The sequence below is a fragment of the Triturus cristatus genome, chromosome 3_2 (assembly GCF_964204655.1).
Source record: "Triturus cristatus chromosome 3_2, aTriCri1.1, whole genome shotgun sequence".
Classification (NCBI taxonomy): Eukaryota; Metazoa; Chordata; class Amphibia; order Caudata; family Salamandridae; genus Triturus; species Triturus cristatus.
In genome coordinates this window covers 165,141,551-165,167,919 of record NC_140584.1, presented here as the reverse complement: position 1 = coordinate 165,167,919, position 26,369 = coordinate 165,141,551, and the positions used below count along the sequence as shown (strand labels likewise).

At 46.3% G+C, this 26,369-nt stretch overlaps 1 protein-coding gene across 4 annotated transcripts in view; it reads right to left on the bottom strand.

The window, feature by feature from the left end:
* DSCAML1 (DS cell adhesion molecule like 1) overlaps positions 1-26,369 on the bottom strand; it is a 504,760-nt gene that overhangs the window by 154,075 nt on the left and 324,316 nt on the right. For all 4 annotated transcript variants that reach the window (XM_085647435.1, XM_085647434.1, XM_085647436.1 and 1 more), the window contains exons 12-15: positions 3,636-3,835; positions 3,318-3,414; positions 2,966-3,094; positions 1,195-1,362 (exon numbers count right to left, since the gene is read on the bottom strand). In XM_085647435.1, coding sequence (XP_085503561.1) covers positions 1,195-1,362; positions 2,966-3,094; positions 3,318-3,414; positions 3,636-3,835 — 594 coding nt within the window. The remainder of the gene's footprint in view (positions 1-1,194; positions 1,363-2,965; positions 3,095-3,317; positions 3,415-3,635; positions 3,836-26,369) is intronic.

Genomic DNA, 26,369 nt, shown 5'->3' with positions numbered 1-26,369 from the left:
GAGAGCACTGGTGTTAGCGTGAATATCCGTGAGGGAGTGGCAGTATCTGCGATAGTATAGGTATCTCCCAAGGCGTGACAGTATCAGTAAGGTTGGGAAAGCGTCAGTGATAGCATGGGTATCAGAGCGTGGGGTAGGGTCGTACAAATATTAGTGAGTGAGTGAGTGAGTGAGTATGTGTGAGGGTATCAGTGACAGAACAAGTATCAGAGTAGCAATGAGAGTTTCATTATCAATGAGGTTGTGAGTGTCTGTGACACTGCGGCTGTGATAGTGTGGCATGTCTGTGAGGCTATGAGGATATGTGTTATCAGTGTGCAGTATCTTTAAAGGTGTGAGACTCACTTTATAGCATCAATATTTAGCAAGTTGTCAAAAATACCCCCCTTTGTGCTCTAGTCCCCCTATCATGTGTCCAAGACCCTCTCCTCAGTTCCACGAGTGGGCCACTGGCTGCCCTCTCTCGCCCGGAACCCCAGACCATACTCCAGCGCTAGAGGCTGCACTCCAGACCCAGGAGCTCCAGACCACCCTCAGCCTCAGGGGCCACAGGCCGCACCAGCTACAGGATCTTAACTCCAGCCAAAAGCTACACTCCAGGCCCAGGAGCTACACCGGCCCAGGCCCTGCACACTCTAGTCAAAGGCCACCCTCCAGACCCAGGAACCACAGGCTAAGACCCAGTTTCAAGTGCCGCACTCCAGAGGAAGGCGACACTCCAGTTCAAGGAGTCTCAGGTTACACTTCAGCCACAGGAACAAGAAGACACTTCACAGCTCCAGTAAGGAGCAGGCAGAACCATCTTGAAGGCCACATGATACGCTAGACCTCCAGGGCAACAGGCTATGATGCATGTGAATGGCACCACATGTTGAACACAGGTATTCTAGTTCAACATTGCACTAATTCCCAATCTCCCAATCTTGGGTCTCCACCATCCCCGGAACACAAAAGTCAGCATGTACTCAGTCCCTGCTTACCTCAGACAGAGCCACTCCTGTTAATTTGTGGCATGGGGCCAACAGCCTGTGCCACAGCAGACTGGGCACAAGAAGGAGAATAATGTGCAAGGGTTGTGTGAGTAAAAGACCCGACCAATGTGCGTCTCTATAGGGTAAGTTGACTTAAACTAGCCTATGTCTACCAAGGCACCCACAGACAGGAGGCGTGCGTGCAGCTTTTCGGGTATCTCACCTGCTTCCTCGGTACTGATGGTCACCTCCTTACTGGGCCCACTCTGTCCAATCTTGTTGAAGGAGTACATGCGGATGCTGTACACCAGGGCCGGGTGCAGGTCCACGATGTTCGCCTGGTTGATGGTTGGGGAGACATTACGGGTAGCCTGTTTGAAATCCCAAGAGTCTAGAAAAAAAGATTGCATGAGGCTGAGAACCAGGGCAGGTACCAGCAAAAGTATTCACAGGGGTCAAGATGGCAGAGATACAGCAAATACACCTGTCTTGTGCGCAGAGGGGGGAATTAAGTGGGAGTTCAGTGATGGGGGCTCCATATAAAGTTCATGGTCATCTATCATTGGGGTATACAACAGTGGGCCCATGGTAAAGTCTGAGGAATGATGAGGTCACCATGGAAGTAACAAAGGGTCATCTTCCAGTTCTTCAGCTTCATACTGTCTTCTGTGTATTGCATTCCATATCTTTATACTACATGTTGAAGCACGCCACTATTACCCAATTTCTTTTCTTGTACATATCAGGCTGTAACATGCAGGCACCAATAATCTGACTTCTTGTATTCAATATGGAGGTCCAGTGTCCCCTCGCACAACTTCTTCTTGGATTGTGAGAGGTAAAACACATTGAGTTCATGGGACTACCTAATTTGTTCTTCTGTTGATACTGCAGTTGTAGGTGCCCTAACCTAGCGCTTCCTTGTACTCGATTTTGGAATTGTAGGTGTATAACCGTACTAAACGAGATGTTCTTTTGCTTGATACGAGTTCATGGATACTACGTAATGTACAGTTCTTGTACTTGTCACAGGAATGGTGGGTGGTATTGTCTAGTTTGTACTTGTATGCCCTGTTGTGATCACAAGTACAGTTACTTGGCATGTTCATAGATTTGCCGTCAAGTTCATGGACACAATTACCTGGTTCTTGTAAGCAACCTTAAGAGTGCAAGTATCACATCTTGATTTCATTTTGTACTCTGCTTTGGGGTTAAGAGGCCATTAAATGTCATGTTATTGTACTTGACATTGACTTCATGGGCACTATTTCCTAAAATGTTTTCATAATTGACATGTTAAGTGCCATAAATATGACCTCATTTGTAATTGTACTCTATGTCAAGATCTCATGTGTCATTAACTAATGTTCTTGTTTTTGATGCATTACAAAGGCACTACCATCCAACTTGTACTCGACATTGAGATCTCGAGTGCCACGTCTAACTTGTTCTTGTACTCGACATTGAGATATCGAGTGCCAGGCCTTACTTCTTCTTGTACTCGACATTGAGATCTCAAGTGCCACATCTGACTTGTTCTTGTCCTCGACATTGAGATCTAGACTGCCATTGTCTAACTTCTTCTCATATTCAATGTTGAGATCTCGGGCAACATTAAAGGAGATGATTTTTTACTTGACGTTGAGTTCAAGGGCACTACTTCCTAAAATTGACACTGTCAGGTATATTGCTTAGTTTGTATGTGCACTCAGTTTTTTTTATCATTATCACCATAACCTAACTGGTTCTTGTCGGTAAGTTAAGTTAAAGTATGTTGTTCTCATTTGTCAACTTGATCTTTTGGCAAAGGTCAAGATAAAAGACTGCATTAGTTGACTTGTACTCTAAAGCGAAAATCATAGCCCATCATCTGACTTATGACTATACTCAGCATTAAAGTGAAGGACACTTCTATTCAAAATGGAATCCTGCAAGGGAGTCTAAGGTGCCAGGCATTTTCTCAATCTCAAGAGTAAATCGGTAGGCACCATTACCTGACTTGTTCTTGTACTCAATGTCAAAGCCGGTGATTATGCTGTTGCCATCGAACCGCTGAGTCCAGCGAAGGTTCATACTTCGTGCTTTCACCTCACGGATCTCTAGTTCTGGAGGGTCAGGGGGTTCTGTAACAGAAAAGTGGGGAAGAGAGGAATGTGTATGATCAACAACCTTTGTCTTGCAACACAATTCACTTCTGGAGAGGAAGATTCTGGGGTTCCATTCATGCCTCACGGTCATTAAGCATGTGTGCCCTTGAGGACAATATATGTGGACCTGTCCTTGTATCCCAGACACCTTTCTCTTTTTACCTAGGAATGTGTGCATTACTAGAGAAGTTGACTTTACCTTGAACGGTCAGCTGGATCAGTCCACGGTCCTCGCCATATGAGTTGATTGCATGGCATGAGAAAAACACAGAGTCTCCACGGTCCGCTGGCTTCAACTGGAGACAAGAAAAATTACATTTTAGTTCCAAGAAGGCAATGGTTAATGGCTTGTTTATGATGCACATACTCTCACTCCAACGTCATTTTATTAACAATGTTTATCTCACATTACATTTCTCTGAATCTCATTGCTACCGTTTTTAGTTACCATTGGGTTACTCCACGTTATATGTATGGCATTTGGCTTTTCCAAACCTTGTGATCGGAAGCTCCTCACCTTTAGCGTGGAGATGACCTCATCACTGTTGTCCTTGGTGAAGATGGCGTATCTCATGTTGCGGTCAGGGTCAATGACTGTGTCTCCCTTTTCCCAGCGGATGATAATAGGGCGCTCTCCCCGGGCTGTACAGTTCAGCTCCTTCGTCTGGCCTTTGATGGCAATAGTGGTATTGGGATGCGAGGTGATCATGGCTGGAACTGAAGGGCACAAAAAAAAGTAAAGTAATGCAAACAGTACTCGGGAACCATGGCACAAAAACACTGGCTCAACTTACATCATTGTTTACTAGCATTCAAAATACCAGCTCATCCAAGCCGTAAGTGGCACAGTCAATGAAGAGAAAGTTGTCCAATGCATGCTGTATTCACTAACAAGTTATCCAAGTCAGACTACCAACTAGCCATGGTGATACAAGTTCCTCCCGCCCACACAGAGCATTCCCGTTAGGGTTATATTAGTACCCCCAATTATTTAGTGTTTAGCAAGATGCTCATCCTACATATACAGAGCAGTCCGTGTAGAGCTATATAAATCTCCCAAATACATAGTGTTCACCAGCCTCGTTTGGAACAGGCTCATCCAGACCATACAGTGGCCAACAGCCTCGGAACAGTCCAGCTTATCCAGCCCGCGCCGTGTGCCCTACCATCAGGGGAGATTGCATTGTACAGTATTGTAATTGCATTTATATAGTGCTTACTCCCCCTGACGAGGCGTCGAAGCGCTATTTTGGCAAGTAGCACGCTACCCCGGAACCCATTAAGGATTAGTGTTGAAATAGTAGAGTGAAATATGGAAGTAATTTGGGTGGTGGATAGGTTAGTCAGTTATTTGGATTCAGAAGGTTAGCGGAAGGATAGAAGAGGGAAAAAAAGGTTTGTGTTTATATAGCACTTGTTACCCCTGATGGGGTGTTGAAGTGCTTTTTTGGGGAGTAGCACGCTACTTCGGAACCCATAAAGGATTAATGTTGAAAATTAGTATAGTGAAATATGAAAGTAATTTGAGTGGTGGATATGTTATTCAGTTATTTGGATAGAGAAGGGTAGCGGAGGGATAGAAGAGGGAAAAAGGTTTGCATTTATATAGTGCTTGCTACCCCTGATGAGGTATTGAAGCACTTTTTGGGTGAGTAGCATGCTCCTCTGGAACCCATAAAGGATTAGTGGTGAATTAGTATAGTGAAATATTAAATTTGAGAAGTGAAAATGTTAGTCTGTTTATTTGATTGAAAAGGATAGTGGATGGATAGAAGAGTGAAGGATTTAGACTTTTTTTGTTTGTTTTGGAGGTCTTAGCAGTAGGAGGAGGCTATGGATGAGTAAAAAGGGATGTGGAGGGGAAGAGTTTAGAAAGGCTTGTTTTGGGGGATCGGTAGAGTAAAAGGGGTGTCATAAGATGCAAGGAGGGGTAGAGTAGGGGAGAGTATAGAAATGGTTATTTTGGGGATCATAGTAGTGGTATGGGGTTTGGGATAAATGAGCGAGTGGAATTAGAGGATATATTGATAAAGGTATAGGGTGAGAAATAGGGTAGTGCATTGGAAAGAATAGTAGAAAGAAGTTTGAGATGAGTCAGAAAGTTGGGGTAGAAGATACATTGAGAGAGGTATAGGGTGAGAAATAGGGTAGTGCATTGGATATGCTGAATTAGAAGAAAGTGATAAATATATAGATCCATAAGTACATGGAGAGTATATAGAAGCACAAAGGAGGTAGGTAGCTTAAAGATATTGCTAGATGTATAGGATAGGAAATAGTGCAGTGCATTGAATATGCTTTTTTAGGAGAAAAGTAATAAATATATATAGCCAAGTATATATTTAAAGTATATAGATGCATAAAGGATGTAAGTAGATGTAGATTAAAGCTGTATTATATAAACCTAGCTTTCCAAGTATTGTTGTACTTAAACATTTATTGTAGTTATTTTTTAACAACATAATTATTCTACATGTTCATACAAAGCAATACACAAAGATAGGTACATATCTATAGTACAAATAAATGTTTATATACAGAGGAATATGCTGGATATGTCTGTTTGCATATGGTGCTTATGTGGGGAAGAGACAATTCTTGAGTAGTTTTCTGAAGATAAGGTGGTTGTCTGTGGATCTTATGTTGAGGGTAAAGAGTTTCACAGTTTGGCTGCTTGAACAGAGAAGGATGTGCCACCCATGGTTTTTTCTTGTATCTTGGGATTTTGAGGTGAGGTGCCACTATAGAGCAGAGGTTCCTTTGTTGAATGAGTTTGGTGATTTTATACCTGATGAAGAGCGGTCCCATTCCATGTATCACTTTGTGGTTGATACAAAGCAGCTTGAACGTGGATCTTCTGGCAACCGTTAACTAATGCAGGGCTTTCAAGGCAGGTGAGATGTGGTGTCGCGGTTTGATATGCAAGAGTAGTCTGGCAGCTGAGTTCTGAATCCGTTGTAGTCTTTTCAAGGTTGTTAAAGGTGGTCCATGGTAGAGGCTATTGGCGTAATCGAGTTTGAACAGAACAAGGGAGATGGTAGCTTGGACCTTGTGTGGAAATCCCAAATGGGGGAAGATTTGTCGCAGAGTTTTTATAGTGACAAAGCTCGATTTTGCTACTTTGTCCACTTGGGCATTCATCGATAGCTCGGAGTCCATGGTCATTCCGAGGTTTCTTACTTCCTTCGATACTTTAGGTGGTGATCCCAGTTCCTCAGGCAAGGCGGCACGTGGGTCATAATGTTTCCAATCGCCACACATGAGTATTTCCGTTTTGGAAGCATTCAATTCGAGGTGACTCCAAGTCATCCACTGATCTACGGCTCTGAGACAGCTGAAAATTGGAGAGTTTCCAATGTCTTTGGGGCATTGCAATTGAAGGAGTATTTGTGTGTTATCTGGATAGGTATCGCATGGGAGGTAAAATTTATTGATCAGTACCGGTAATGACTTCATGTAGATGTTGAAAAGCATGGGCAAGATGATAGAGCCTTGAGGGATCCCTACTTTAGTGGAGTATGGTTTGGACGAGAAAGGTGGGGTATGGATGACATTAGTTCTGTTTCCAAGGTAGGTCGCGATCCAGTCTAGAGCATTCCCCTCTATGCCAGCTTAATAGAGTCTTTGTTTCAGAGTGTCATGGTCAACAGTGTCAAAGGCACCCGAGAGGTCCAAGAGGAGTAGCCCAGCGACCTTGTTGCGGTCAACTGTGTTCTTCAGGTCATCCCAGATGACAAGGAGCGCAGATTCTGTGCCTCTTCCCGGATGGAATCCTGTTTGGAAGTCTGAAAGTATGGCATTCTCTTCAATGAATTGTGACATCTGATGCTGCTGAGGGTTCTTCAATGGAAGGATGATTGTCTTCATTTTCTTTTTCTCTATTTACTTCTTCTTAAAACCAGGTTTTCAAAGATTGTTGTGAGCCACTTTTCAAATTACAATTTTTAATTGAACAAGTCTTGCTTGGATGACAGTTGCGATCGATTTTGAAAATACAGAGAGCGCCCCGATGAAGGTTGTGTTACACATTTTCAACTATCTATAACTACCGAAACGCGCGTCGGCGCACTTCTGTTTAATTATATCAGTCTTCTTTATTTTCATTATTGTACTACAATTGTCATTTTAAGATATTTGACTCTTAGAATTTTTTTATGTGTTTGTTGTTGGATGTTTTCTTCATGTATAGTTTTTTGTAAGTTCCCTTGTATGTGAGTGTTCTTTTCCTTAATTTCTTTAATTGTATTGCAGTTAGTCATTTATGTTTCTGCTTTTATTGTATCTACATGAATTTTTTGTTTGTTAATTTATGTGGTGCTCACAAATGTTATGTATATATGTAGATTGAAAATCATTGTTTGATATATAAAAAAACAAAAAATGAAAAATATGTATTTAAGATTAATACATAATTCATTCTACTGATCTGATATATGGTATTTTCATATCAGAAATGCACTGTTTCTATATTCATGTCTTTATGTAGTTTTGTTAGAGGTAGCAACCCTAGCCAGATCAAGTGCTGTGGCCCTTGGGCCATTTTATTTCTCCTCGCCAGTCTGGACAAAAGCAGCGCTTCCAGTTACACAAATGTCACTAGCCCTATAAGCTTTAAAACATTAAATTTAGCAAATATTTGTGAAAAAATGAGACTAACTAAATGGTGATCCATGAAAGGAACGATCCAGGAATCTGGGCCATTGTCTTTTTTGAAGTGCCCGGGCCTAACTGTGATCCCAATCTGATTCTGGCCGCAGGTCTCCGCCAGCAATCACAATTTCAAGCTGACATGACTCCAGGCAAATTCCCTGGTGCCTGTGCATCAAAATAAGCCAATCACGCTTAGAAGGTGCTTTCCGGTGACGCAAGACGCTAGATCAATGACTCCACAAGTTCACCACAGCCCTGAAAGAACAGCACACAAGGGTGGAATTGTCACCGCGTAACACAACAAAAATTCAAACGCATGAAAACATGCCCGTGTTCTGAGGGTGAGTGGGAATGCAGCAGACACGGGGGCGGGGTTGGTGGAGAGGATGTGGGAACGTTAAGGGAGGGGTCACGCACCATCACTTTTCCAATTTGTAGTAAAGGAGCACTGCGACAGACGCCAGCTGTAATAGACACTGCAGGGCTTTACGAAGAGAGAAGCAAGAGACCCTCTCTTCCAGCCATGGCTACTCACCACTCGATAACCACTCCTGACAAGACCCCTCTAATCTCGAGACCCTCTTATCCAGGACGTCCCACTGTAAGGGCCTCTCCTCCAACTCTCTTTCCCTCATCCAGCTTTTGATCACTCTCCCCATGTTCCCCCTGCTCCAGTTTCCTCTTTTCAATCCTAAGGTGTAGCAAGGGTGTTCATGGACCCTCAGGCAAGCATGGAAAGTGCCCCCTCCCCTTCAGAAGCTAACCATAATTCGGGTGCACTGTGCCCCTTGCACTCCTGGGCATTGATGCCACTGCAGCTGCTCCAAGCACAGCTAAGCCTCTTTTTTATTGGGTTTTGTAAATTCCTCAGTCTGCTTGTCTTTCTGCTCACCATTCGTCTCTCATCCAAGTGTTCCCCTTCAACCCTCGTCACTGTCCACTTCCACAGTCTCTTCCATCTGCCCCGGCTCTTCATCTTCGGCCCCCCTAGATTACTTGTCCCTGTGCTTTCACTGCTTCTCTATATCTTCCCTTCTCTTCTCCTTTCCCCTCTCTCCTCTTCTCCATCATCCCTTTTCTCTCTATCTGTCTTACCCCAACTGCCTTTTAAAACCTTTAATCTCCTTACTTTCTCTTTCCCCTTTCTCTTTTACATCTACATATTGTCTTCACTTCTCTGCTTCATCCTCTTCCTCCCATTCTCCTTGACTAACTAATTTCTTTCCTCTTTCACGTTCATCTCGGCACACCCCTCCTTATCTTCTTTCTCTCTGGCATCCTTTCCTTTAACGCCCTTTCACTTTTTCTTCTCTTTACTAGCTTTCCCATACTCCTTCATCAAACTACTCTCTGGTCTCCTTATACCCTCCTCCCCTTTTCATCTTCCTCCCATTCTATGTCAACTCTATGGTTCATTTTATTTCAGTCCCTGACCTCCTCATTTCTGTCCTCGCGTTCTCTCTGCACTCAAATGTCCCTTCTCCCACGCTTTCCTTCAGATTTCCTCTCTTCCCATCATGTTATTTCCATCCTTTGTCTTTCCTGATTCCTGTGGCATTTAGTCTGTTCCTGTTTCTGCTCTTCATCTGTATTCCCACTCTTCCTTTTCCACTTCTTTCTTTTTTTCCAGTGCTAAATTTGTAAAAAAAAAAACATCCACTGCAGCTTGCACCACCCATTGCCCCTGCCAGTGCTGCCAATGAAAGTACCTACACAACTACTAACCATTACACTCCTACAAGAGTGACAATTCAGAGTGTTCCAGAACCCCAAAGCCATAACAATGGCTTGGGCAACAGGTAATAGTCATTTTTAATGTATATTGAATTAATAAACAAATATTATGCTCATATCTAAATAAGATAAACAGCGCCTCAGCATGGTAGACTGTAGTAAGTGCCAGTGCTGACAAATAAATGCTGGTGCCAAGCACAGGAAACAGCCGGCTCAGATTAAGTGCTGCTTTTTTCTTTCATTTAGATCTGTTCTCTCCTCTCTTGCTCTCTAGCTGCCCTCCTTTCCGCACCTTCCGACCCCTGTGCTTTTTCCACTATTGCCTTCCGCCCTTCTCTCTATCCTACTTCCTTTTTGGCACCTCACTGCTTTCCTACCAGTCTCTTGTTTTCTTCCTCCTCCTTTTTTGCTGTCAGAAGGACCTATCTTCTGATGAGCCTTGGGAAAACAAGTGCTTAGCTTGGGCCACCTCACTCTCCACGCCTATGGAGCTTATGCCTTAACTGCTATAGCCACTGTCTTGGGGCAAGCCATAGAAACTGTTGAGCTTGTGTGTAACCTCTGCATTCTTTGGCCTTCATTACTGAAAAAAAACATAACATGGAGAAATACCAGCCCTTAACTTGCATCTCTATTTGCCAGTGCTTGACACCGGCACATTTATTTTTGTACAGTAGCTCATATTTATGAGAGTTCACCACATGATGGCACTGTGTGTCAGTTTTAAGCATACGTCATTAATCAAGCATTTAACTACTTAATATACCTCAAAACCATAAAACTAGGGTTCCTAGGTCATCACTACAGTTTAAGGTAGGGTGAACAGACGTCCCGGATTTCCCCGCACAGTCCCAGTTTTCAAAGGACTGGCCCGATGTCCCGACGATTTCCTTAATTTTAAACTTATGTACCGTTTTTTGGGACAAAGGTCATGTTATCCTAAAAGGAGAATTGAAAGGTATGCTCTCCTTAAGTAAATAGTTTCTTGCAGCCTGTGGCTGCATCCATGCTGCAACAGAGAGGGAGACACAGTGGGGATGGATGGCAGGGGGTACTCAGGGTCGTGGGGCATAGCTAATGTGATGTATACGTAGCTTGTAGTGTGTGGCAGATATATATAGATGTATATATATATATATATATATATATATATTTATTTAAACAGGTGTGTGTGCTTGCGTGTGTGCACACATTTACAAGGCTACGCAAAATTGGGACAGGCCAGACATAAAAACAAGCATTTACAATGCAATCGGTCTAGCCTTTGGGACCTTATATGTATTTAGCTATGCAGCACATTAGCCTGGGTGCTGAAACATCTACTGTTCTTTAACATGGAAGGAAAGTAAGCACCAAACTGCGTGACACACATGGAGAGAAATATTGCCTTTCAGCCATCATTTGTTTGTTGTAACGCTTTTCGCCCTAAGTGGGATGGGTATTCCCAGACGTGGGACCCGTGCTCACTACGCCACTGGAGTCAAGCTATCCTGGCTGATGACGGCTGATAGCCAGAAACCGGTCCTAGGATGCTAGATTCCGGTCCAGGGAAGACATGGCTTGGCAGTTCGGGCTGGACTGTTCCCATGAGGCACAGGGTCAAGACTGATTTGCATATGGTCATGTCTAAACTGGGATGGTGTAGTGGGCAAAAGAACGATGGATTTAACCCAGATCTCTTGACTGGGGGAGAATGTATGCATTGTCAGCATTCCGTCCATCATTTGTTTGTTGTAACGCTTTCAGCTGGAAATGGTATAGTACAAAACTCTGTTTTTAATATAAAAGCAGAGCCTTCGGTGGTCATATCAATGAAAATTCAAGATTTGAAAAAAATATTATTGTCTACGTGTGCTCGTGGAAGACAATTTCTATAGACAGGAATCTAGAGAATGCTAAAGCGATTCTGGTATTTTACTGACCTCTGCGGGTCGTTTTCTATCATGAAAGTTAAATAGAGGCATTTGCCAAAAAAATTAAAAGAAAAAAGTCCCTCAGCAGAACGCAATTCTGGTATTTTACTGACATCTACTGGTCGTTTTCTATCAAGACAGTTAAATAGAGGCAGTTGAACAGAAAAAAAAAGTCCCTAAGCGGAAGCAGACAAGTCCTGGGGCCGATATCCAGAGACCACAAAGTACATACAAGTATATACTAAAGTATATACAAGAGGTCTCGAATGCTCGATCTAAAAAGGTAAAGGCTTTAATCCTACTTTTATGTTTGGCCTGTCCTGGTTTTCTCTCATAAAAATCTGGTCACCCTAGTTTAAGGTAATATGTGGGTGGTACCATCGGTAGTGGATTCGTGTGAAATACATCGGGCCCTGGCACGTTTTTTCTTTGTTTGCAAATTTAGCACTGCCATTACTGTAGGGCGCCTGGCCCCCCCCCCCCCGCCGTTGTGGTTTAACCTCCATTCTGTGTTCAAGAGGCCAGATTTCGAAATATGAATATACTCCCTGCTTTCCCATTGCGCCCCCCTCCCCAGCAAAACTGGGAGGGGTGACCCCACTAAACAGATGTTACTAGGTGTTGTGGGGTAAAAACCACAGGGACTGTGCGAAATGTGCATACAATTTAAAATCTCCATTGAAGTGTAGATTCCCGTTTGTGTCCGAACTAGATTACTATGTCACTTGGCATGGTACCGATGGCGTACAGTATCTAGGCCAGTAGGTCAGCCCTGCCAAATTTCCCAGATTCATCCATGACTCCCTGGTTCACTTCCAGTTTTTCTTTGTATTTTGCGACTTGTGGTTTTATTTATCGCACTATAAAACCAGGACACGTCCCATAATGCAACAAAAAAAACCTGGAGTGCACAAGCTAGTCACGCATGGACCTGTAGAAGTGTAGCAAGGATGCCCTGGTGCAAGCAAGGATAATGGCACGTTTGACTACTATTGGGGCAGTAAAATGCAACAAGTATCTGGGTTCAGTGGACCCTTAAGGCTCCAGTCCCCAGTACCACTGCCCCAACAACGCCAATGGTAGCTCTACATCTTTGGACCTGTCAAACTCTGCAGTTATGGCAGCTTGGGATACGGTGCCACCTCCCGGAAGTGCCTGGAGTCTCCTCCCGTAACCCGGATGTGGGAATGGCCTGGCACGCCCTGCTATACAGACCGCTCCATCAGCTTGGCCCTTGCTCCTGGTCTCCGCGCGCCCTCTGCTGGCGCCTCCACTGTCCCCCAGGCGAGCAGACGTCCTCGGTAAAAGCCTCTCCACGCTGGAAGAGATTACCTCAGCTATACTCTGCTCCCATCCTGCGGCGTCGCAATTATGCCACCAATAGGTCGTTAATCTGGCTTTAGGAAAAAGAGAAATGCGCTTTCCTACACGACGCCATTATATATCATACGAGGAGGAGGCGCGCACCCCAGGGTGCAGTGGTGTTCTGGAGGGGAAGGTCTGAAGATGGCGGAAATACATAATTTCTCCAAAAATGTAATGCATAAACAAGCAGTCGATGTATGCCCGCTAATATATGGTAATGACAGCGGGATAAGCCAATACAGAAGCATAATGGGACGCAAGGGGCTTTAATGAGATCGAGGCCGCGCGCCTCCCGCAGCCTGTAATTCAATTAACAGCAGTGGAACCGCCGAGACCGGGAGAAAGGGGCTTTTGGGGGCAGCTGGCTGCATAAGAGAGGGGCTGGCGTAGGTGCAAGGGTGGTACCCTTCAGGCCAGGGTTTACCGACATGCGTTGTGCAGCCAGTGCGCCTCTATGCAGCACTATGCGTTCCAATGCCGAGACCCAACGAACTCTGCAGCGTCGCAACAAAACGTGACCGCCCCCCACCCCGCAAGATATGCTGAAGGGGGCCCCCTCGAGTATGGGTAAGCCTGGGGCCCCCCCCACCCAGGCACTCTGCCTATGCACCCCAGACCCGTCGTCCCGACCAGTAGTGGCCCCTTATTTCACCGCTGAGATCCACACACTACTCTCTCTGCCAGTGTCCTCAATCCTGACACGCAGCACTCCCTCGTATATTCCACCAGCGACGACCGCACAGAGCTCTGTTTTAAAAACTGCCCCACACTGCAACCTACGCACAGCTCATCAACTGCAGCTCATCATCTGGCACAAGGAGGGCTCCCTTCCACGGTGCACCTCTGTGAGCCACACACCTCACAGCTGACCTGACCTACAGCACCCCCACGTCCTGGGACCCACACACTGTTCTTCCAGCACAGCTGATAAGACCTGGGGCCACATGCTATTCAGTACTAGGGTGAACCCAGTGCACCTCCTTCCACGCCAGTGTTGGTGGCATGGTTTGAAGTTTGCCACCAGTCTCACGCCTATCCTCCCTTCCAGTGCTTAATTTGAGCCGGTGGTTTCCGGGCACTTGGCAGTTCATAATCAACACCGGTGCTTTTCATGGGCACCAGTTAAGGACACATTCATTTATGGTAGGCACTGGGATATTAAGTGATTTGCCCAGAATCACAGGATGTGGACGCGACCCCAAGGCTCGAACCCTGGTTTCCAGCACCAAAGTCGGCAGTCTAGCCGACGGACCACATCCCCTACCCTGGTTAGGAGTTGGTTCCGTTTTAGGCGGCGCTAACAGGGGAAATGGGCTGGTACAAGCTGCCTCCTGACCAGAGCCCCGGCACTTATTTTGTTACAAATTAACCACTGCTCCGTTCCCTGTGTGCGGCGCCTCCAGTCTGTACTTTGCAGCAGATGATGCTGTGAGGAGGAGGATGGAGAGGAGGAAGGGCGAGTTATCTCCAGAGATTAGCAGGCAGCGGGAGGGGAGCCCGGCACAGGCAGGAACCGCCGAGTCAATAACCAGAGGGGGATCCCTTCAGGAGAGGCAGCGAGGGATTATCGATTTCTGCAGACAGGAGCCATTGTCAGACCTCACGCAACCTGTTATAGCCTGTAAAATTACTCACTCAACAACTCCCTGCCAGCCGGCCATGCCCGCCCCTCGCGCATTGACTCCGTAGCCAAGAGGGTTTACTGCGCGCATGCGCCACTCACCGAACACACAGAGAGGCATTACTGCACGCATGAAGCACCCACAAACCCCTGAGCAAAGGGGAGCACCAGAGAATTAGGAAGTCAGCTAGGGGGCGCCACCCACCAAACCCTGAGCAAAGGGGAGCACCAGAGAATGTATATGTACAAAGAATACATTTTCAAAAGTGCCTTTTGCTTCCTGGGTTGGTTGCATTTTACACTTGGAGGGTGTACTTACTATTGCACACATTGTACATTGGAAAGGTTTGGATTAGAACTGTAAGCATTTCGGGCCGGGGGTATACTCCAAAAGTAGGTGGAGTATCGTAAACTCCTGAGTTAATATACCTCTTGTAAGTAGTTTCCCACCTTGGGAACACATGCAAATGTTCGGAAATTATGCTGTAAGAAGGAGTATCCCAGACGTTTAATGTGAATGTGAATTTGGGGAAAGAGCATTTCTTCATGGGACAAAAATATTTTTATGCCAGGAAAAAAATTGATACAGGGCATATTTACAAAATATTTACGATTGCGAAATGTTACCTCTCGCGAAACAGACTAAGGGCCTGATTTGGAGTTTGGCGGGGTGGGAGTAGGCCTGTAATCCGGTGGTACTCCTGTCCCACTAAACTCACAGTTCCCCACTCTATTTTGAGCACGGGGAAGCTCTATGCTTACACTGGTGGACTGTCCGCTGGTGCAAACCTCTGACCTGGTGGCCCATCTGCCTGTGAGAAAACTCCCCATGCAATGGGACCACTTGTCATATGTACTGAGAAAACACACTTATGATTTGGGACTTTATTTTCTCAATACAAGGAAGTTTGCTGACTTGGCACTTTAAACATTGCAAACCATCAGCCACGGCTCCCTTCACAGCACAGAAATTCTACTGAGTAGGCAGAAATCCCTGATTAGGGCTGATAGGACTCCGCCCTCTTGGCACAGCGACCCCAGAGTCTAAATGATCTCCTAATTCACATATTTTATAGCTTGGGGAACTCATATCATCTACATCTGTTGAGAATCAGTTAAAATGTAAGAAATAGCACAGTGCCTTATCTACACAGGAATGTTCCCTGCTTGGGATGTATGACGGAACCACACATGCTATTACTATGCATGTTTTTACCACACATATACCTTAAACATGCATGCCTTTACGACACAAATGTAAGTATTTCACAGGTAGCATGTATATATATATATATATATATATTTATACACACACACATACATATATATATATATATATATATATATGTGTGTGCATATCTATTTATACATATATCACCTTATCGACTCCAACCCCTAAACACCCTAGGCACCCTAAAAATACCCCCGACACCCTAATACACTTACCTACCCTAAACCCTAAAAATACCCCTGCATCCCAATACCCCTACCTACCCCAAACCCTAAAAACCCCTATACCCTAATATGAGAAAATACACACACACACACACACACACATATATATATATATATATATAAATATATATATATATATATATATATAGAGAGAGAGAGAGACAGACAGACAGACAGAGACAGAGAGAAGATGCGCTATTAAGGATACATTGTAATATTGTAAAGGCTGTTTCCCCCTGCATGATATACAGTTGTGCCCCTACACTGTATGCTTAGCTGGGAATATCGGTTATCCTGGATTTTTCACCACAGGGTCACGTTAATCTAGCATGCGTGAGTAGGCCTAGGACTGCCTTTGACAAGAGACTTGACCTGGACCAGTACTGGTTCTGGAGGGGTGCACCAAGCGTACCCTCTGTAGTTGCAGAGGAATACTGTACCTGCCACAGATTCATGCAAGAAGGCAGGTGGTGGCAGTAAACCGTGTTTTGTAGTGATCTCAGGATGAACAGTGATTTTACCTGCATCTCAAGAGTGTGAACCAACTGGCCCACTTGTACACATTTTGGCTGCTAACAATTGACATGGACTCTTAGTGCCAAGATCTAAAGCACATGGATGAATGAGCGGGAGAAGTGTGTTACACACTGTATGGGTGCTTGAGTGAGCTAGAGCGACAAAGGCCTGCGGGTTCCATTTTGGAATCCTGTTCATCTCCACAAGATAGACGGGAGGTTGTATTCCCAGATGTCTATTATTGACATTCTTGAGAATGGAGGGAGAGAATCCAAACACTGAGTGGGGTGAGGGGTCAGGCTTTCCCTTAGAAATATGATTAGGTCCTTTCTGATAAAGTCCTTTTTGATTAATCTTCCAGAAACTGTTGTTTGGTGGATAGTGGGGGTGAAGGGTGTGAGCTCAGCTTCTGTTGTTAGTGTGAAGGATATTTAGAAGAGGGTTAGCCCTTTGTCCCTCTTCTGGATCACTGCAAGGTGTGGCTGTTGATAGGGGTCTGTGTTGTGGGTAGCCCAGCCTGGAGAGGACACTGCTTTGAAGAGAACCAATCAAGAAAAAAGCTGTCTGGCAGATTGAGAAGGACACTTGAAAGGAGAACTAACCCAAACCGGTTCTGGAAGTGCAGGCAGAAAATCCACATCCCATTTGCCACCCTTGTATAAGAATGGGACTTGTTGACCCACTTGTTGCTACAGTTCCTGGTTCTCTCTGCTCTGACAAAGTAGTTTGGGTGCACCACAGAGTACCCAGAGGACAATTGTACAACCAAAACCGGTGTCTGCCTGACAGCCAGCTTCTCAGAGATGAGGGTACATCACCTGGAGTCTCATCTGGAGTCCTGCATGAGCAAGAGGGAAGGAGCAAACAGACATTATAAATGGAGCTAAGCACTGTGGATAGAAATGATTGACCATTGTGCTGTGGTCCTTCCACCAGAAACGTACAACTCGTGACTAGTGTGCTCTAGTCGGGGAGGAGCCAGACACTAAACTCCTAGAACTATGGCACCTAAGAAGCATGCCACAGTGGTCTCCGCCATCATCCCTGTCGTTGCAGTCGTGGAGCTTCCCTACATGTGCCTAATCGGTTTGCACTACTGAACAAGAGATCAACATTTTCCTGTCACACCTGCTGTGTGCCCTTGATTATGGTTGGCTCGACCGTGGCATCAAGTGACCTGTGTCTGGGTAGTCCCTGCCACTAAAGAATCCTAGAAACCCATGGTGCCCTCCCCTGGGTATCCCATTGACGAGTCTGAGTGCCAAACCTGCAACTGGTCCCATCTGTGCCAAACTGACTACGACACTCAGAAGAACAAAGCTGCTGCCTTGAGTCACTCTGTGCCAAAGCATTGATAGGATGGCATGGTGCTAGAGATCTGTGTGCCTGATTGGACTTGACCGCCAGCGCTCCAAGCACTATGAAGCTGTTAAGTTGCTTCTAGAGCTCTCGCCTGAAAGGATGACTACAGCATAGACGCATCCCAGGGTGGCACACCGTGACTTCCAATAAGACTCAAAGATCAGAGAAACCGGGCCTGCTGAGACCACCAAGAGCGTGTAAGTAGGCCACCATCAGAAGCCAGACACCATGCACTGTTTTCAGGATAATGCAGTGAAGCCTACACCCATGTGAGCTCAGTGATTATGCTGCGTGACCTGACTGCGACCTGGCACAACTACGGTGAGCCAGACAGTGAGCAGAAGTACCACTGCGACCTGCTGCATCCCATATGAATGAGTGAGAGTCTATTTGGCCGTTCCAGCCAGAGAAAGACTATATGTTCACAGAGAGGATGCACTGCACCTGCTGTAGCTACTACACCACCAAGTCCTGCACACTAAGATGGGGGAAGAGGGTAGCATTTGATGGGGCAACCTTTTAGCATTTTGGACTTGCATTAACACATCTGGTATTTAGTGCATTCTAGTGCTTTGTCTAATAGTTTGCCTTATTGAAGAATACATATATTTTATAAAGAGATACACTGGGATGGGCCATCATATTGTTGTTCAGCTGGGTGAGTTGCTGAGTTCTGAACCTGCTGTACCACCACACTAACGTCCCTGAGAAGCTTGCAACTGCTTGCCATTGCTACCGCTGAGAGTCAAGTGCTGAAGTGGTTGCACTTTCCTAGTTTTGCAAAGTCATAGTAGGACGGACGATAGGACTGTTGAGGCAAACACCCTTAGACCCATTGGTGGAGGCCGAGTACCTTATTTGTTGCACCTCTTTCCCCACCGTAAGGGAAAAAAAGTGATATGACGTGGCCAGTGCTGGCCACATCATAGCACTGTTTTAACCCTCTTGTTGTCTGTCATGTTTGTAGCCTCCCCCCCATTGTCTGCGTTACTGGTTTCCTCCAGCCCTCCCTCCCATTGTTCACGCTACTCAAGCCCACCTGCCATAAGAAAAAAATGGCTATGGCGTGGTAGTGTTGGCCACATCATATCCCCTTTTTATAACTTTTAGCCATGATGCACAACAGCCGTGCTACCCTGCAAGATAGCTAAAAGGCCTTGGCAACACCCATAGCTCTCACATAAGGAAGACGTATTAGCTTTGGCAATTTGTTTTTTTACCTTGGCAGAGTAAACTTGCAAACACTTTACTTTGTTTAAAAAAAGCTGATATTGCACATCGTGTATGTAAACTGTGTTCTGTTACTCAACTTGAAAAAAAAGAACTGAGGAAGCACCTGCTATTCTCCACACAAACTCTTTTCATTACCTTGCCTCCAGCCTTAACCACTCGTTTTTCTCCACGCTAACCTGCTTCGTTCCTTGCATCCAGCCTTAACCACTCATTTTTCATCCACTCAACCATCAGTTTTCCCCCCAATCACGCATTTTCCTCCTAAAACACTGGTTTTCACTATAAATATCCCTTTTCTCCCTTAAACACTTATTCTTCCTCCTGACCAATTGCTTTCCTCTAACCAATGTTTCTCTATAGATTGTGCCCATTTTTCTACTGTTGATTCCTCTTTCCCGCTCATTTTTCCGCCTCACAAGCCGCTTCACACTCCCGCCTCCTGCTAACTCCACCCAGCGCCCGCCCCCCTTCCAGGACCTACTTAATGGAGGCCGCACCGTCTCTTCTGCATGGACGCGTGCATGCCAAATGCCAGTCAATCTGCGTCTGGACTGCACCTGGTGCCCAGAACACTGGACCCCCAGTCATCCACAGATACACCAGCAACCAAACTTTAAGCCTTCAACATCGGACAACACACAAACAACTACATCCTCGACTCCCCCGATCCACAGCAGGACCCGTCACCTGCCGCCATTGCCTTTTCCAATGCAACACAGGTCTCACCACTCTGGAGCCCCCGCCCACCTCCGCCAGCACTGAACAACTCCACTTCCTGCTAATCAACACCAGACCACTCCACAAGCATGCCATCGAAATCTGGGACACCATCATGTCTCTCCCCAGATATCATCTTCCTCACAGAAACATGGCGCAACCCATCAAGGGCACCCAACATCACCACCGCCATACCTAATGGCTTCAAGAGAATCCTCCGGGAGGTGGAATAGCCATCCTCCACAAGGAATCCCTCAATTGCACAACCACCACTGACTGCACCACCCCCATCATGGAACACCTACATTTTCAAATCAACACTGAGACAAGGGACAGAGGCACATTCACCTACAAACCCCCAGGACCCCGCCCTGTCTTCTGCATGGCAATTTCTGATTTCAACACCCTGCTAGCTGTCAATTCTAAAGACTTCCTCTTCCTCTGGGACCTCAACTTTCACCTGGAGGACCTCAACGACACCAACACAATCAACCTACTAGAGAGCATGGACATACTTGGCCTCTCACAACTAGTCACGGACCCCATGCACATCACCGGACACACACTAGACCCCATATTCTCAGCCAGCGAAAGAATAAGGTTCAGCCACCCCACCAAAATCACCTGGTCTAACCACTCGATCGTCCACTTTCACAGAATAATAACAGCCCTCAGCATCCCCACTCCCCACAGGAGCTAGAGCAAAGTAACCAAGAACCTCTGGACAACCACACTCAGCGCATCGCCCCCCCGCCGACACCACCAGAGACTTTGGAGATGCAGTCAAAAATTTCAATGCCTGGATCACAAACTGCGCCGTTGAGGCCACACCCCTCAAACCTACCAAAGCCAGCAGATGATCCAAACATCCAGATGGTTCAACTCAGAGCTCAAATCCTACAAGCGTAACTGCATGTAACATGAAAGGATCTGGCGCTTCAGCTAAACATCATCCTACCAAGCTACCTTCAAACTAGCCCTCAACAAGTACCATCAACACCTCAGAAGCACCAAGAAAAGCACCTGGACCTACCACCTTGAAGCCAGTTCCAACCACAGCAAAGAACTATTCTGCATCATCAAGGAATTCTCCAGCCCCACGGAGAAGACCACCTCCCCAGGCTCTCTGCGACTCCCTTGCAGCCTTCTTCTACAGCAAAATCGCCACCATCTATGAAAACTTTGCCTCCCCAACATCCAAAAGCTGAACTCAGCAAACTCCTCAACCTCACTGACCCCAGCAACGACTCTCTAACCACATGAGAACCTCTCTTGTCGCTAACAATCGCCACCATCATGAACACCATCCACTCAGAGCACCAAGGGACCCCTGTCCCAACCACCTTCAACGTGGGGAACAGCACCATAAGCAAAGAACTCGCCACCATCATCAACGCATCCATCATATCAGCCTCATCCCCAGAGGTATCGAAAAGCATGGAAGTCAAACCACTCATCAAAAAACCTACTACGGACCCCAAAGAGCTCCAAAACTACTGTCACATCTCCCTGCTCCCAGCAAAGTTCTAGAAAAGGAAATAAATCTCCAACTCACCACTCATATAGAAACCAACAACATACTGGACCATCCCAATCTGGTTTCCACTCAAACCACAGCACCAAAACAGCCCTGATCACGGCAACAGATGACATCAGGACTCTCCTAGACAAAGGAGAAATAGCCACTCTGATTCTCCTCGATCTCTCTGCTGCCTTTGACACCGTCTCCCACTAAACCACAGTAAAATGGTGATCCAGGGTAATGTCATCAAATGCATCACCTCCCTATTCTCTGGAAAATTCAATGAGTCCATCTCCTGCCACACACCTTAGGCCCAGGAAACATCACATGCAGTGTCCCCCAAGGATCCTCACTGAGTGCGAACCTGTTCAATACCTACATGCCCCCTTTGGCCACCCTACTCAAATCCTACTGTATTAACATCATCTCCTACACTAATGACACTCAGATCATCCTCTCCCATTCTTCAGATCCCACCAACACCAAAGAAAACTTCCACAGCTGCATGACCAGTGTTGCTAGCTAGATGAAGAACAGATGCCTCAAACTAAACACAGACAAAACAAAGATGCTCGTATTCGGGAGCAACACCTCCTCATGGGAAGATTCTTGGTGGCCAACTGAATTCAGCCCCACACCGGCACCCACAGAACATGCAAGGAACCTCAGCATCTTAGTCAACAGCAGCCTAATGATAACAAAGCAGGTGAACATCATTTTATCCGCCTGCTTTCTCACCTGGCGCATGGTTAAGAAAATCTTCAAATGGCTCTCCTTAGCACCAGACGCAGCATCACCCAGGCCCTCATCACAAGCTGACTGGACTACGGCAAGCCCTCTACATGGGGATCACCTCACAACTGCACAACAGACCATCCAGAATTCTGCAGCCAGGCTCCTCCTCGACCTCCCGAGAAGGACGCACACATCACCCCCCACTTCAAGGCACTTTACTGGCTCCGTCAGCAAGTGGTGCCAGTTCAAACTGCTCACCCATGCCTACAGGGTGCTTCACAACATAGGACCAGCATACCTGAACCACAGGCTGAACTTCCACAAGCCTACCAGACAACTACGCTCCACATCACTCTCCATGGCCCACATGCCTCACATCCAGAACAGCAGGAGCCGTGGCCACTCTTTCTCCCACATGGCCACCTAATCCTGAAACAATCTCCCCCTCTACCTCCGAACAACCCCACCTTACAACAATTCGGGAACAGCCTGAAAACCTGCCTCTTTGACTAATAGTTCAGCAGCAACCCCCCCAAGCGTGTGAAAACCCTTGTGGGTAATAAGCAGCACTATACAAATCTGAATAGATTGATTGACTTCCTGTGATGTCATTGTATAGACAAATGCCAGTTTCAGACTCTTAACCCTGGGTAAATGTGGCCCTAAGTAGAAAAGTCATCCTCACATTTCAGTGAGAAAGCTCTCCTGCAAGTACAAAGAGAGGGTCAAGGGAGAAAGAAACATGGCACATGGGGCAGGAAGATGGGTGGAGAAGACATGAGCCTCGGCTCTAATGCAAACTTAACAGAAGTCTAGAAATTTGTATTTAAGGGATCTACTAGCCTGGATGGTACTGTGGTCTTTAGTTGGGAAGGTTCTCCAGGTAGAAGAGCCCTGTGTATATTAAGTTAACCTAAGTTAAGTTGTTATTGGTTCACCACTCTATTCACCTGGAAGGCCTGCTTCAGGATGTATTAGTAAGAAACCCATTGGAATGATCAAAACATAGAGACAAGACCCAACAATTTTTTTTGTAAACATGGTGCTGTTAGTGAACACGTTGCAGATATGTCTCCCAGTAAAGTTTATGTTTAGAGGTGAGTGAACACGTCAAGCCAGTTAATGGAGTTAGCAGAGGAGTGATATGTTCAGACTCCCTAACACCAGGGAACAGTTGGGTAGATGATTGGTTAAAGCCATGAAGGGTGAGCAGTGATGTTGTTATGCATGTCATGTTGACGTTCCCATGAGGCACTGGGTTCAAGACTGATTTGCATATTTGCTGTGTCTGAACTGGAGTGGCGAAGTGAGCTAAAGAACAATGATGGATTCAACCGAGATCTGTGACTGGGGGTGAGTGTCTGAAACGTTTCAGCGCTCTGTCCATCATCTCCTTGTATTTGCTTTGTTCACCCTTAGTTGGCAGGGTATGTCCGAATGTGGGTCACTTGCTCACTTTGCCACTGGATTCAAGCTAGCCTGGCTTATGAGGGGTGTTACCCCAAAACCGGTCTCAGGATGCTTGGTCCGGTCCCCGGAAGACCTGGCATGTCAGTTTGAACTGGACTGTTTCCATGAGGCACATGGTCAAGACTGATTTGCTTATAGCTGTGTCTGAACTGGGGTGGCGCAGTGAGCTAAAGAACGATGATGGATTCAACCCAGATCTGTGACTGGAGTGAGTGTCTGAAAAGTTTTAGCACTCCGTCCATCATCTCCTTGTTTTTATCTTAAATGATGCTCTCAGGTCAGCACCTGCCATTATTGTCAAATTACATATTTTCAAACCTTTTTTTTTTTGACTCTTGGAGAATTTTGAACTTTTAAAAAAAAGATTGCAGGACTAGGGTTTCAATAGTAAATAAGCTTTCTGAACTATTTTGCGGAAACTTGCACTTTACCCAAATATTCTAGGACTTGCAACAGAATAGTAAATTTGCCTTCCTAGCATCCGCAAAACCCTCTTGCTGCCCTGAGGGCAGTTTGTCGCCACCCTCAATATGTGCCTGAACCATCTCCAGCACAGCAGCAGATTTAGTCTGCATGGGTGTTAATTCACCAAAATGCCAAGGGTAGCAAAAGGGACATTGCTTGCTCTTTGAATGCAGATGACATTACAAGGTTGACCCCATCCAACTTCTCGCCCCAGAACAGTCTTGTATTTGCTGTATATGGGCAACGTGAAGGCCAAGTAACGGAAACTACAGAAAGTGAACGGGATTCTTGGAGCCCAGCTTATCTGTGCCTGTTATTGCCCTGATGACATCTCAGATATGAGGGACTAAAGGTGGTGCCAGAGTACTGAAGGACAAGCCAGGAAGTACCACCTTTTACCATTAGCTATATGAAATTGACCAGCATTCTAGGCTTTCTCCACATGAGGATTTTTTTTAGGAGAAGCTGCTGCTAGGAAGTAGCTTTCGCTATTTCAGAAATATGGAACTACACCATCAGGTGTTCACCCAAAATGACTCTCAGAGATTTCATGGGGGACCAGAGTAGGAGAAATCCACCACAAGGGGAGAAATGACAGATCAGAGAAATATGATCTTAAGATGGGAGAGATAGGTGAAGGACAGAGCATTGAGGCAAGATGAGGAGCTAGGAAAAGGAGGGTTTAAGAGGGACAGACGAAGGATCAGTTGTGGGGAAGATGCAAGAGGGAAGAGGTGTGGGGCCAGGGCACGGAGAGCTCAAGACGGGAGTGACTAGGGAATAGTGAGAAAATCTAAAAGTGAAACATGAGGGGCCAGACAGTCCAAACGAGTAGAGATGAAGAACTGGGGCTGAAGCATTCGAGATGGGGAAGGTGAGGAGTCGGAACTGTGGGGTTCCATAATAGATGAGGGATCCAGGAAAAATGTTTTAAGAGCTGAGGGATGAGTGAACGATGTATAAAGAACCCACGAGCAAGCGATAAGAGACCCGGGGAGGCAGATCCCAAGAACCTGGCCTGCTTTCCACGACAGAAGAAATGAGAGGATAAAAGATCTGATGAGGAGGGTGGGCGCCAAGGATGAGGTCTGGCGGGGGTGAGATCCAAGAGGCAAGCAATGAGAGATGAAAGTGAGTGGGACAATAGGAGTGAAGACATGAGGGGACAGAACTGCGAAGACCAGCCCAACTAAGATCATAGGCGATCCCTTCACATGAAATGTGCTGATCAAAGGCGATTCCCATCACATAAAATGACCTGATCAAAGGTGATCCCTTCACAGGAAATGACTTGAGGACGATGTCTGTAGCTGGATCCGCATTGGTATGTGTTGGTGTCAGTCCAGGGCTTCACCTCCCTTTCTTACGAGATTTGGTGGTCGGTTACCCACTTTTCCCCAAAGTCAGTGTGTCCACTTAGAACACATGAGCACGTACAGCGCCTTTGCTGAGGAAGTGCGCCTGGGCTCCCCTATGAGCATGCGTATCACGTCCTTGCTGTGAGCACGCCGCCCCTGTGTAACCCCATTTATTGTTAACAAGACTACGACAAGGAAAGGCGCCTGCCTGAGTGTTGACCAGATGTGAAATTCGTTGCAGAGGGCGTCTCTACTGCCAAAGCGCCTACAAATGCAGCACTGCGCCAGGGAGCTAGGACTGTGCAGGTGACTCACTCCTGAGCTCCCGCCTCCTCTCTGTATCTTATCAGATTGAGCCATGGTGTGCCACCTGCGGGCACAGATCATCCTCTTAGTGCCCTTCTCTGGGGGCCGCTCAGACTGCACGACAGTGGGGTGCGCCCCAGTGTGGGGCAGGGCTAGGCACATCCAGTAGCGCAGCCAGTGTGTCATCATAGGCCCAACTGCACGGAAGAAAATGCGCCCCCTCCCGGCTGCTGTTTGAATTTTAAATTACAACAATAACCAGGGTTCAGTAGGGCTCTCAGGTCTCGGGGCTCTTGTGCCGCTGAACCAATGGAAGCTACGCCTTTGGACACTAGCCTTTCAAAGGTGACATGCAACTGACTCTGGCCCAGCCCAATGCCGCCTGTGTGAATTTACTTTATCATCCCAAACGATGGTGAGTGGGTAAGGTGTGCGTTTGACTAACCCTCGGCTCCGGTTATTTCTCCCCCTCCCTCTCTCCCTCCCTACTCCGATAAACCAAGTTGAATGATCCTCGGGATTTATTAAGCCAAACCTAGTTTAGGCAGTGAGAGAGAAGGAGGCCCCGGGGAGACGGAATCAATCCGCTTATCGATTTTTGGAACTCGTTGCAGCCGACGAGGCTTTTACAGGGAAATCCTATATGCGAAAAAAACACACAACATCGTACAAGCTGCGGGCGGCCGATGCCTCGCCGGCAGACACCGAGGGAGCACTCAAGGCGCGAGCGCACGGCACGGGCTGGAAAAATGACATCACTCACTCCGACCGGAGACGACCACACAAACACACACCGGAAAGGGTTATCACTCACCGCCACAGGTGACGA